Source organism: Ursus americanus, chromosome 8, assembly GCF_024610735.1.
Source record: "Ursus americanus isolate L20-20 chromosome 8, mUrsAme1.1.p, whole genome shotgun sequence".
NCBI classification, from domain to species: Eukaryota; Metazoa; Chordata; class Mammalia; order Carnivora; family Ursidae; genus Ursus; species Ursus americanus.
The window spans coordinates 68,152,107-68,166,323 of NC_142134.1; the positions used below are offsets into that span (position 1 = coordinate 68,152,107).

At 38.7% G+C, this 14,217-nt stretch overlaps 1 protein-coding gene across 4 annotated transcripts in view; it reads right to left on the minus strand.

The window, feature by feature from the left end:
* SLIT2 (slit guidance ligand 2) overlaps nt 1-14,217 on the minus strand; it is a 343,502-nt gene that overhangs the window by 65,972 nt on the left and 263,313 nt on the right. For all 4 annotated transcript variants that reach the window (XM_087864252.1, XM_045771455.2, XM_087864254.1 and 1 more), the window contains 6 exons: nt 13,140-13,290; nt 10,204-10,278; nt 8,473-8,616; nt 4,945-5,088; nt 3,228-3,394; nt 2,197-2,329 (listed from right to left, as the gene is read on the minus strand). In XM_087864252.1, the coding sequence (XP_087720378.1) occupies nt 2,197-2,329; nt 3,228-3,394; nt 4,945-5,088; nt 8,473-8,616; nt 10,204-10,278; nt 13,140-13,290 (814 nt within the window). The remainder of the gene's footprint in view (nt 1-2,196; nt 2,330-3,227; nt 3,395-4,944; nt 5,089-8,472; nt 8,617-10,203; nt 10,279-13,139; nt 13,291-14,217) is intronic.

Sequence of the window (14,217 nt, forward strand, 5' to 3'; positions counted from 1 at the left end):
CCTTTCTTTCCTCCACCCAAGTATTTCTTGGTACCACTAGAGGGAAGCATAATCCCATAGACTTCAGTATTCTCCCTTTATTCTGGAAAATGTCATAGCAGAAAGCTAAAAGGATTCAGAATGTGTGCTATGGATGTTTACATGTACAACCATCTAAGAGGGAAATTATATGGAACTGATTAAAAATAATAGATACCATTTGTTTAAAATTGTCCACTAATATGTCCTCGTTTTTGCCAAATTCTTTAATAATTTAATATAAAATGCAATGAAATTTTTCTAATACACGCATATACGTGATTGTAGAGAAGGATCCTGCTGACTTGGTAGGATTCTAAGAATAAGCTCTTGGGGAGATAAAACTAGAATTCACAAGAGATGAGTTAATATTTTCCTCATCTCTGTAACATATTTCTTCAGAAAAATATTACTTTTTAATACTTTGTGAAGAAACAGATTGAAGATTCAACTGTCTGACGGAAGAAACATATGGATGGCATAGACACGATATGAACCAAGCAGGTTCTCAGATGTAGTTTAATAAGGAAATTAAAGAACGTTTAAGGGGCTCCTGGGTGGTGCAGTCGTTAAGCGTCTGCCTCCGGCTCAGGGCGTGATCCCGGCGTTCCGGCATCGAGCCCCACATCAGGCTCCTCCGCTGGGAGCCTGCTTCTTCCTCTCCCACTCCCCCTGCTTGTGTTCCCTCTCTCGCTGGCTGTCTCTCTCTGTCTAATAAATAAATAAATCTTTAAAAAAAAATAAAGAACGTTTAAAATTATTTGATAGGCATCAGGGAGAAGCACTGAGCTATGGGCCAGTTGAAAAGAAGGGATTCCACATTAAAGATGACCTGGGTGCGCTGAGTGTTGTGTTCTTGGCTGGGGTGTTCCCAGAATCAAAGCTTTGCATACAGAATACTCTAAAGACATCTAGCTGGATGAAGAGCAATCTCCTGAAATAAATACTTATTAAAATAAGAATTAAGTATTTAATTATGCATACACAAAGCAGTGCTTATAGTTAATTAGCAACTGTGACTGATAGCGCCGAGAGAAACTGAACACTTCACAGCAGTTCAATTCTAAGAGGAACCTTGTGTGTACGTGTGCTAAGATCACACCTCTTTTCCCCCTAAGTGTTCAGTTCAGGACCAAATTAGGATTCAAAGAACTGCGCGTGATTTGCAAATAAGTTCTCTGATAACTGAAGTGACGTCTTCTTGAAACTCATTACCTATGTTCCATGTTGCCAAAAGTTTATCAGAGCTGCTCATTTAGAATGCTTGCACACATGGGCATGAATTACAGGGACACATCTGCACAAATTACACTGGAACTTACATCATTTTGGATACATAGTCCCACACAGAAAAAAATAAACAGAGGCAAATGACTCAACTGCACTCATACCAAGCATTTGTTTCCGGGATATTAGTATGCAGATTACATAATGGAAAGCAGCACGCATGCTTATGTTACTCAAGCAACTTGTCCTCGGATTTATTCCATTCCACAGACATAATATGAGGCAGCTGAGAAAGTGTGTATGGTGCTTGGTATCTAGATGAGTATATACTGACCATGTACTCTGGGGTCAAATATCAGATATGAAAATGTTAGGGATAATTGGCCCCACACCCTTCATGATCTAAAGGATTCTAATTCAAGTCCAAAGGGCAGTATCTCTTTTTTAAGGATAAAGATTATGCCAGCTTCTTCTAAATCCTAGATATTTATGTATCCCATGTGGGAAGCTATTCTCCCAGGAGATACAGTGGTAAAGAATAATTAGCCATATGGAATATCCCAGACACTGTAGATAAACTAAATATGCAGCATTTCTCAAGGTGTATTTGATGGAACATGAGTCTTGCAAGATGGTCCATGAGAAAAGGGCTATAGGGACAAACATGTATGGGAGCTATCTTATATTTTACCACCCTCCCTTGGGGCTTCAGAGTGCACCTCAGCATAACACAGACATTTGAGAAATCTTACAGCGAATAAGAGAGAAACACACACAACCAGCATTTCCCAAGTGTATCTAAACTGGCCTTTAGATGATCTGTTTAGGGATACTATTTAGTGGCTTACAGAATAGAATTTGGAAATAGGACTCTGAAGATGTTTGTTTGGTTTCCATTTCCCTTGTTGAAATATTAATTGTTAAGGAAACAGAAAGGCAAGCTCTACTTACAATTCAGTGACGTCTCTGGGAATACCTTTGGGCAAGACCTTCAAGGCCTTGTTGCTGCAGCGAACGACTGTGTCCAAGCATGTGCATTCCGCGGGGCAGCGAGAGAGTGGAGAACAGCTACTGTCATCATTGCCTAAGTTGCCAAAAGAAATACAGGAAAACCCAGATGTGTGGCTTTGAAAATGCTAGAAGGGATGTGATGCTTTTAGCTTCACAAACATAAGCATCTTGAGCCAGGAGATCACGTCTGTGCATACAGCACATGGACTGTTGACAAACTCATGCCATCCACTGGAGACAGCCCCGCTTTCAGATTGCCCGGGGCCGAACTCCAGAAAATAACTCACAGTTTCTATCATCCATCCAATCATCACAGTAATTTTCTTTGTTCAGTTATTTATACAAATTACACTTTTAATGAGAATATGTAAATCTACACTGAATTATGGAGAAATTATAAGGACACAGACATGAAGAGACATAAAGGGATAGATTAATTTAAAGTGTTTAGCAGAAAATGTACAGGCCCCTCATTTTAAATTATGAGGCTCGAAGGGGCTCTCCGTTCCCCGGCAGTAATAACAGAACCTACTTTACAAGGCTATTACGAGAATCAAATATGGTGATACATACAGAGCATTAAAATGTGAAAACTGTTATTTTTGTTAGGTTTCCTAGAATTTCTATTTTTTAAGTCAATTGCTTTTCTCCCTTGAACATGGCAGTTCCTAAAAGAGATGCTTAGAATAATAAAGTGAAAATGAAGCTACATAAACAGTACCAACCACGAGCTGGAAACTGGAAAATTTAAATAAAACATTCAGAAACACAGATCAAGCGGCCGCGGATGGGAAAGCAAGTCTGAGGAAGTAGGTGCCCTGTTTCTAAAAACAAACAAAACAAAACAAAAGCAAAAAATGCACAAAACTGTTTGTTGCCCGGAAGTAGGACCTGCTGTTCTAGTTGGGCCCCGCAGCAGCGGACTGGTCACGTGAACGCCTGGTGCCGAGGATTTAGCAAGGCTTTCTTACCATCATCACACGTGAAGTCTTGAATGGCGACATCTTGGATGGGGATTTCTTTGAGGAAGTATGGTTTCTGACAGCGAGGATTTCCGGTTACAATTCTTTTCTTCCTGAGCCATTCACCCAGCCAAGCCAGGTAGCAGTTGCAGTTAAAGGGATTGGCCAACAGGTTTCTAAGAGCCGCGTGCAAACAACGCAGGGTTGAGTTTAGGGTTCCTTACTTCTCAAAACCCCATGCTACCATTTTCCCCACAGGATTTCTGCTGGAACGATTCCTTCTTATTCTTTGTATTCCCCGCGGCCCCCAGCCCAACCGTTCCCCCCATTCATACTCAATCACACACAACATATGGGATGCATTTTTTTTTTTTTGGCTAAAATACGTGTGTTTGGAACTTAAAAAAATAACACTTTTATATAAGAATTCTTCAAATAATTTCATGCAGAAAATAAAGCAAATGCAACAATTTGGGGGTTTATGCCGTGGATCCTGATAGAGATCTCATTTAGAGATAATTTAAACTCATCAGCGATCTGACTTGCTGTCAAACTTCCCTCCACTGATAATGCAGTAATTTAATATAAAGATGAAGGCTGATTACCTTATATTATTGAGTTTAACCTGACAACAGCTATTTCATTAATTTGTCATTTCAAGATTTCCATCTCTTATTTGCTCCAGAGAATAGGTTTCCCATCTAAACTGACAGCTGCGTTGATTAAATGCCAGTTATAAAAATGAATTTACTTCTACAAATCTCAATACTTTTGGCATCTCACCACTTCAGCACAAACCTATTGACAACCTTATTATTTATAAACATGCCATCTTTAATATGCACAAATTAGTCACTCGATGTAAAGTGTCATATTTTATGTGGAAAGAGGATTAAGTGCTTTACTGATGGATGGATGCTTCCCTCAAATTATTTCTTCAGTGACTTGAGCTATGTTGGACCTGTTTTTTTTTTTCTTTCTGACTACCCTCTGAGTTCGATTAGTATGTTTAGATGCCATCATTACTAGGAAATCAAATCTGTTATAAGATTTATCATTTCAAACATTGCTTTTTAGATACTGACATAGAAGAGAACTGAAATACATTGTTTGGAGGGTTTAAAAAAAACTCACCTTCTGAGTATCTATAGACCTACAAATATTCTTTATTTTCTAACCGTCTACATAAAATGTCCTCTCAGACAGGCTCAACCTATTTCTTCAATATTTCCCTAATCTCGTAGTAAATGCCCTCTCGTGAACAGTTTTTATTGTAAGTCTGGTCATCCTAAAGTAGCTCCTGTCACTGTGAATGATCCTTTTGAGCACAGTTTGTTGGCAATAACCCTATTGGCTCTGTGTTTATGATACTTAGGCTGAAAAGACTCCAATGTGAGAACGCCGGGGAGAATCTACAACATTTCGGTGATGTGCAGCGCAATCAAGTTATAATAAAATGAGAACGTATAAATTAAGTCACATCACATTATTCTAAGAAAGAGCTGACGGAAAAATAGTTAAATTTTTGTTAAATTTTAATATAAGATAGTAGGTGGCATTTTTAGAAAAAAATAAGTTTAACATGAATAAATTTTGTTGATCTGTAAACACTTGATCACATTTCTCTTGAAATGCCTAATAATGCATTAAAATACTATTAATAAAAGGAAGAAATATAATACACTGGGCCAGTCATACATAAATGAACACTATCCTTCATACTTACAGAGTAGATAAAGAATGGAGAGTATCAAATGCCCCTGGCGCGATGGTAGTAATTTGATTATCATATAAAGAAAGCAAACGCACAGAACTCAGTCCTATGAAACTGTCATTGCCAACACAGGTTATGCGATTACTTCTCAACATCCTGAAGGGAAAGAGAACATGGTTATGGAGAGAAAGCATCATGCCATCAGTTTTGCCTATCCGAGGACCCAAGTTACCCCTCTTTGCAAATGGGCAACGTTCATTACTGTTTTCTGAATGCTCTCTTGTCCTTAGGGATTGCTGCGGATATCTACCAACAACGTCCCAACAATAAAACGCTTTGCTTACAGTGATCACACAGTGCTACAGAAAAGTCCAGTGAGCCTCGCGTGCACTCTCGGCCCCATCTGATGAGGGTAGAATGTTTGGCCTCTGACGCTACAATTACGTTTGCCTGATTACATAATGGCCCAATTCATGACTACAGCTCTCTGAGTCTTTGAAGCCCCCTGATTTGTGTATTCGCGGTAGCCTTACATCTGAGGTTTAACAGAGGGGAAGCAGAGAAAAATCAATAGTCCAGGCAGATGGAGACCTGAGGGCACCTCAAGGACTTACATGCCAAGTTAATGTTGGCCCGGGCTGGGGAACCCGAAGGAGACGGAGCACCCACAAATCTCGAACAAATTATTTTATTTGTGAAAATTATTTTATTGTTTTAAAGTTTGGAACTAAAAAAAAGAGGCGATCATTGACAGATTCCAGTTGTTCACAATGAAGTTTAAACAGGCTTCTATTGAAAGAATTCTGACCTTTTTTTTTTTCTTTTTTTAAGTCATTGCCACTAACAGGATTAACATTGTTGTCGTTTCCTCATCACTGCTAAGGTTTTGGCTCCATTCTTAATTCTTCATTGAACTGTTTATTTGTGGGGCTTAGAAAAGGAATGAAAAATTCCTTAAAAATTCCACGTAAAAATGAAGAGTTGCCATGAATCTTATTCAGAAAGAAGGCTGAAAAGTTATTTCCCTTCATTTCTCTAGACATGTGTGGACCACCCTACCCTACTAGAAGATTGCAGTATATAAAACAGAAAGGCAAAAATAAATTAATAACAGAATGTTCCTCTGTAATTCTAGATTGCTCTATAGAAATAAATAAGACATATCAATTTTTGCGTTCTGCTAAGTCACAGATAGGGAGAAAGAACGATGCCTTCCTTATCAAGGCACCATTTTATGTTCGCAAGCAAACGCACAACAGAAAGGTACTTCTATCAGTACTATCATTTGCCATAAGTAACAAAGAATACTCGGTTTTAATCTTGGTGAAGTCACAGACCCCTGGGAGAAGCTGAGGAAAGCTTTGCTTTCTGTTGCTAGAAAAATCCATAAGCACACATAGGTACTACATTTTGCCTGCAATGTCAAATACTCAGACTCACTGAAATCTGTGCACATGCTACTAAGAGGTTTACTAGTCCTACAGAGTTAAGAAGTCTAGGGATAGTGGGGGTGCCTTGTCAAAATCACAGTTCCAAGCCGAAAAATACCACTTAGAGAAATACATATGTCCAGACAAACCTACTTTCGTCCTTTGAATACTCTGAGCTTGGCTGTAAGACGCTCTATTATTCTTGTGTAGCAGAGTGGCTGAAGGAGAGAGCCAGTGGCATCTGTCATAGGTGCCAAATATAAGAGGCACAAAAACATCGCTAGTAATATAATGAAGGAGAACATGAATTTAGAGGACTTGTCTCAGGAAGAGTCCTGTGAATGGAACTAGTCTGAAAAAAAAACTTTAATAAGCTGCTTGGGTTGGTGTTATGAACTCGACTGTATGCCCTAAAATTCATGCGTTGAAACCCTCACCCCCAACGTGACTATATTTGGAGAGAGAGCCTTAAGGGAGGTAATTAAGGTTAAATGAGGTCCCAAGGGTGGGTCCCTAATCTGTTAGGACTGGTGACCTTGTAGGAAGAGGAAGGGACACCAAGAGCTCTCTCTCTCCACACACAGAGGAAAGGCCACGTAAGAACAGAATGAGAAGGCACCACCTACAAGCCAAGAAGAGATCTCGCCAGAAACCAACCCTCTCAGCACTTTGATCTTGGACTTCTAGCTTCCAAAACCGTGAGAAAACAAATTTCTGTTGCTGAAGTCATCAGTCTATGGTATCTTGTTCTGGCACCCAAGGCAGACCACTGTAGGTGGGATACAGACTCCTTCCTCACCTCCTTCCCCCCCCCACAATCCTTCATGCTGCCCCTTCCAAAGAGAAGGTTCCCCTAACAAGTAGTCCCTCAACTAGTGTCCAACAAAGGAGGCTTCTGCTTGCTGGATTCCTGTTTTGCTGAGTTGCCTGAGGCAGCCCAGGGAGGAGGGGAGCAGGGGAGGAGTAGATGCAGCTACCGGGGGGTGCATTTTCTCTGCCCTCCCCTCCCCTATCCTCAGTATCTCCTCCATAAAAAGGCTAAAGGAATATTTGTGTAACATTTTGAAGGGACTCAAGTTAGTCTGTGGGAGGGCTTCAGGCCAGTCCTGCTGGGACTTAAATGCCACACTCTCCCTGTGAAGCTCAAGGGGCACACGTCTTACATTCACGGGCAGAGATTTTTCAGTAGGATTTGAATTTAGGATGCTACGAACGCATCTACACTGGCTGGGGAAATGGTCTTCTCCTTCTGCATCTGATAAAGAGCAGGCAGGGGACTTCTCAGCTATCAGTCACCCTGGTTGTGGCCCCTTGGATCTCTCTCCACTGCAATCACCATCAGGCTTCTGGATTACAAGTAGTTTCCTTTCCGTCTTCCAAAGGCTTCCGAGTTTTGGGTTGTATCTCTTCCAATTTTTAGGTTGCCACTTTTGTCAAACATAATATATACTTTAGAGATCATAAAAACTAAATATATTCACTGTAGAAAATTCAAGCAACAAAGTGTTGCTTTTGCTATTCAATCCAATCCCCGTCCTCTTTGGCCAACAACTTTTTTGGAAACATATAGAATTTCTTTTTCCTAACCTCCCCACCCCTGAACAAGTAGACATACTTAGCAAGAAATAGTACAAGATCTATGATGAGTCAGTCTCTCTTTTTCACTAAGATTTCACAGGAGTGAAAGAAGGTGGTTTCCAGATAAACTTAGTTATTCTGCCAAAGGATTTGGATTAGATTCTGAAGTTCAAGCCCAGGGGCCAAGAGCGAATGTTAGATGGAGGCTGAGGAAAAGGCAAAAGGATGAACATTCTGAGGCAGAACGGGGAGGGGGGACAGATCATACAAGCACTGGAACAAGGGCAATCTTTTGTTGAGGTATCAGCAGCCAGGAGACATTCTTGATCTTTTGCAAGCAACACACTGAAGTAGGGGTGTTTGAGTAAGGGAATGATTGCATGCACAACACGTGTGTGTGTGTGTGTGTGTGTGTGTGCGACAGAACCAAAGATGGGAGGGTGAGAAGAAGTCCTCACTATTTCCCAGCCCAGAATTATAATGACCAGTGAACTACAGTGCTAACAGTCACCATGCAGATCAGAATACTTACAAAGTTTTCAGACTTTCTAATCCCTTGAACATCTTATGCTGAACATTTTCCAAACGATTACTCGTGAGAAGTATTTCATTGACACCCGATGCTCCTTCAAATGCTCCTTCTTCAATGTCTGTAATCTTATTGTTGCTGAAGTTTCTAAATAAAAAAATTGTTGAAACAAGATTTTAAGCTATTTCTTTTTAACAACGAGGGCAATGAGACAACATATTTGATCATTTTCTTCTAGTGAACAAGGTCTTTCATAATTTCCACGCTCTTCACTGCCCAGCACACTTGAGGGTCTGAAAAGACACCGCTTCCCATTCCATCAATTCAAATTGATGATAGTACTGAGGGAGAATGTCAGTGGTGAAAAATACCAGCCCGATCAATGTCAAAATGATCTGCAAGGGTCCTCAGGAATATAAAAATCTTGAGGTCCGGTATTGAGTTGTATAAACCTTTATGTTCAGCACAAAACTTAATAAAGAACTTTAAAAATAAGTGTCCCTGATAAAAACTATTGAATGAATTAATGACTAAAGAAGGCAGTTGTGTAGAGAGAAGAAGGATGGGTTAAATATGTGAGCATTTAGACTGCATCAGAAATGTATCTGAATATGGGTTTGTTCCCAGTCAAACCTCTCATTGTAAGCATGTGTCGAAACAACCAACTTAATTGTCAGTATTTTGTATGATACAAAGCACAACAATGCTTGTCCAGAGGGCAAAAATATCCAGTTGATGGAACACCTTCCTATAGGTTCTATCTTTCTCTTTCTCATGTTCACTCCAAGACAGGGAATGCCCCCCAGAACAAGGGTCGTTTTTATGTGTCATTTTATTCCTCTCAGAGCATTGCATGCACTAGTTGCTCCATAAATGTGTGTTGAATTGAAAGATATGAATAAAATGAAAGAGCAATCCATGTCAGTGAAAAGGAGAACAATTAAACAATAAGAAACTCTTTGGGAGGCAGTATAATATGGGGGTCAAGTGCACAGGACATAATCTGCTCTGCCACCTACAGTCAATGTGACCGTGGACCACTTACACTAGAAAAGCAGGTGTCACAGAGCCATACTCCTTTCCTCCTTTTGATGTTTCCTCTTCTATAAAGGTTGTTCCATTGGCCTGACATGCTTGACCCCTGTTCTGTCCCTCCCTCTCTCCTCCTCAGGGAAGAGGAATACTGTCTGACTGCTGTTGGAACTGCTAAGTTTATAAACTTATTTTAAAATATGAGTTGTGGATATGTAGTAACACAGATAAGCTATCAAGCCAGTTTACCAATCATTAATTTTGACTATCTTCTAATGAAAGTTTAATGAAGCAAAAAGTCAAATAGTTGACATGAATGTGCTGAAAGAGATAGAACAGTGTGGTTTAGGGAATAGAAAAGGAAGTTACAAAACACTACTGAACCCATTTCTAATGAGCTTAGATTGCCGAATTCCTGCTGTGGCCACATAACAAACCAGCTGTCTGAATTAAAGTAAGATGCTAGGGCTTTGCTACAGAAAATGTGGTTGGCATCCTTGAATACATAGAAAAGAGGTGATTACTCAGACTTCCCTCAGAAATTACCCTAAATTCATGTCACAGGTACTTATTGTAGGGAAATTTCTCCAGATCTTTTATAGTTTCCAATTTCCAAAGAAATCTGAATAAAACCACACAGGGATTTAAAAAACATAACAAAACACCACAGAAATTTTAAAAGGCGGCTAATGCACAGCTTACATTTTACGTAACTGCGGAAGTTTCTTGAAGATTCCTGTAGCTTCCAACACCGTGAATTCATTATTATTGAGACGCCTCAGAAAAAAAAAAAAAAAAGAAACAAAAGTTTCATCACCAACAGCCATGAAGGGATTAAGTTTTACTTCTCATACAGAAATGTAAGATCATTTTGGGGTTATTCTGAAGTAAAACATAGGATACATTTCACAGAAAGCCTGTGGAAGTACTGATTTTTTCCCCATTTCACTCAAATTTTAATGATCAAAATAAAATATTAAGAAGCACACAGTAAAGAAAACCAATTATCAAAAACTGAAACCAGCTCTCATTCATAATCTGTAGAACAAAGTTTCTCAAACTCTTTTTCCCCACTATCACCCCTCCCTCAAAAGTATTTTTACCCGAGGAAGCATTTTAGACCATTTTTCCTAATCACTGGCTCCATATATTTTTTACTAACAGCTTTTACGCTATGCAATTTATATGCCATAAAATTCACCCTTTTACAGTGTGCAATCTAGTGGTTTTTAGTGTATTCACAAAATTGTGCAACTATCTTTGCTACCTAATTTTAGAACATATTTGTCACCCAAAAGAAAAATCTCATACCCATCAGAAATCACTTTCGATTTGTTTTTCTCCCTGCCTCAGTCCTTGGCAACCACTAAACTACTTTCTGTGTCTATGGAATTTTCTATTCTGGACATTTCATAGAAGTGAAGTCTTTTTGTGGCTTTTTGTGCCTGGATTTTTTTTTTTAAACTTTGCATAATGTTTACAAGACTCATCCACGTTTAGCATACATCAGTACCTCATTCCTTTTATGGCCAAATAATATTTCACTGTATGGATATACCAATTTTGTTCATCCATCTATCAGCAGATAGATATTTGGGTCGTTTCCACTTTTTGATTATCATGAACAATGCTGCTACTAACACTTGGTGTACACACAAGTTTTTGTGTGGATCTATGTTTCGATTCCTTTGGATATTTACACGTGCAAAATTGCTGGGTTACATGGTAAAACTACATTTAACAATTTGAGGAATAGCCAAACTATTTGCCAAAGATGCATCATTCTTATATTCCCCAGCAATGTATGAGGAGTCCAATTTTGTTTTTGTTTTTGTTTTCGTTTTTGTGGCCATTTTAGGGCATGTGTTACCTTATTGTGGTTTTGATTTATGGTTTTGTAATGCTTGATGATACCAAACATTTTTTTTTTTTTTGGTGCTTATTGGCCATTTGCATATCTTCTCTGGAGAAATGTGCACGCAAATAATTTGAGCACTTTTTGATTGGGTAATGAACATTTTTATTGTTGAGTTGTAATAACTCTTAATATATTCTGGATATAAGTACCCTATCAGATATATGATTTATAAATAGTTTCTTCCCAGTACTAATTTTTAAATGTATAATTTACAAAATCCTTAATTTCTTAAAATACACATACTTTCCTGACTAATAAATTACAGGCTAGTGCTGTAATTCTTAATTGACAAGTAAGCCTATATAAGCTGTTATCACACTGGAAGATACAAATTGAATTGTTTGTAATAATATTGAAAATATACACTACTCCCTACATGACCATAGCAATAGAGTTTAAGCCTTTTACTACAGGCATAGTCTCCACACATTCCAAAACATCCTGAAGCTTTGACATAGATTCAAAAACTAACAGGAATAATAATAATAATAATAATAATAATAATAATAATAATAATAATAATAAAGCATCACTATAGCCACAGGGAAGTTTCTGTCATCTCTTTGAAAGCATTGCATTATTTTTAAGTATTCAAATTGTTTAGGATTCATTAAGTAACAGGCACGAGTATAGGCATAGTGGGAGATAAACTATAAAACACAATCCCTGTCATCAGGGAGTTACAAGCTAATTAAAGACAAAAGGATTATACAACCATAAAAGGACAGCCAACTTTGCAAAGCAGTTAATGGCAAAAACCAGATGGTGCTATACATAAACGTTGCCAAGACGTGCAGAAAACAATGAGATTTCACCAAGTTTTTCTTGAATTTTTAGAACCCTAGCATGACTTTTATAAATAAAGTCACTAAAGGCCAACTGTACATGGCGTAGAATCTGTAGATGATTCAACAACATATTTTAGCAACTAGTATGTGCTTGGCCTGAGGTAGGGTTATAGATATGCATCTGCTCTCATTGTCCTTTCAGCTTTTCCTGCTACGCTGTCCACTGTTCAGGGAAAAACTATCCTCTGTGCTTTAATACTTGATAATCAGTGAATTCTTCAGTCAGTGAGGTAATAAAGCCAATAAAGTCTCTCTCACTGAATTTGTAATTAACAAAGATTCAAAATGGTAACTCTCCAACTACTTTCATGGTTGCTGCAGAAGACTATATACCTTAGAAATCTATTACATGTTTAGAAATGGGCGTGGGCATAAATAATATCCAATACATGAATATCAAAGGAATATGTTCTTATTATTAGCATTAGGAAGAACTAACTGACTTTTTTTTTTTTTAAGATTTTATTTATTTGACAGAGATAGAGACAGCCAGCGAGAGAGGGAACACAAGCAGGGGGAGTGGGAGAGGAAGAAGCAGGCTCATAGCGGAGGAGCCTGATGTGGGGCTCGATCCCATAACGCCGGGATCACTCCCTGAGCCGAAGGCAGACGCTTAACCGCTGTGCCACCCAGGCGCCCCAGAACTAACTGAATTTTGAGAGGCAAATTAATTTCTATAGTCATGTCTTGGACAAGAAAGATGAAGTATGATAGCCTCTAATATCTCCTGGTTACAAAGAAGGGTTATGGCCATGTGTGTTAATTAAAATCAATGTAATTCTTGAAAATAAAATGGAAAGACAAAAATTCCAATGCTATGATGTTTTGGTTCCCTCCCTCCCAACCCGGATTTTGTTGGGAGGTGAACTCACAGCTCAGCAGTGTACTGGGGAATGTGGTCTGGGATTTTGGTGAGTTTTTGATTGGAGCAGTCTACGGTGGTTCCTTCACAGCGGCACTTTTCAGGGCAAGCCAAATCGGCAAAGCAGTCCCCACTTAATTTGGATCGATAATCTTCTGTACCTATTGAGGATTCGAGGCAAAAAAAAAGAAAAAAAATACTGAGTCTAAAGGTTTGAATATTCATAAATTTGTAGGAAGAAAAATAGTAAGATAACTATAGATTATGCAGCAGGGAGACAACTTGGGGAATTTTTGGTCAATGGATGTCAGGAGAGGGTTAAAACAAGGGCTTGGAATTTGCTGGAAAAAAAGAGTAACCAGATTCACAGGACAGGAAACATTAATAGAGATGAGCTTTTCACAGCTGTACTTTCTGCTGATCCGGTTATGAGCCATTCTAGCCTAGTTGAGAGCTTATCATACAATGGCTATCAATTGTTACAAAGTTTATTTTTTTTTTCTCTGAGTCAAGAATTTAAAAATGTATCCAGTAAGAAACATATTCCTATGTATCATTTCAAATTAGGGCTTTCAAGGCAAATAGATGTACTCAGGTTTTTAAATTTTCTATGGTCTTATATTATTCTCTCCCTCTCACATAATCTTCGGAAACGCCTAAAAAAGCCCTCTTTTTCATTTTGATTTTATAAAAGGAGACAAGTAAATCCTGATTTAAGCCTCAGCAGCTTGTCATGCTGTAGAAAGCTGCGTGACGTTCCATGGTGCTTGACGGAACCATGTTTTACTCATACCTGGCAACCACATGGTTAGATCAAGCACAACAGAAAATCTCGCTACATAATCACTACACCATCCACTAGGCCAAGGGTAAGACCGAGAGGAAAGATGAAGGGAAGCAGGAGAAAAAGCTACAGACGTTCTGGAAACGTAATACTGTTTACATGACATGCATTCTTCCCGCAGAATGTTTATGACCATAGTAAGAGTATTACTACCGAAGATTTCCTGGAAACACAAAGAAGGGGCTACACTGAAAGGTGCCTCCACTGTTCCTCAGAACTGCAGAAGGGAAACAACAGCTTTCGC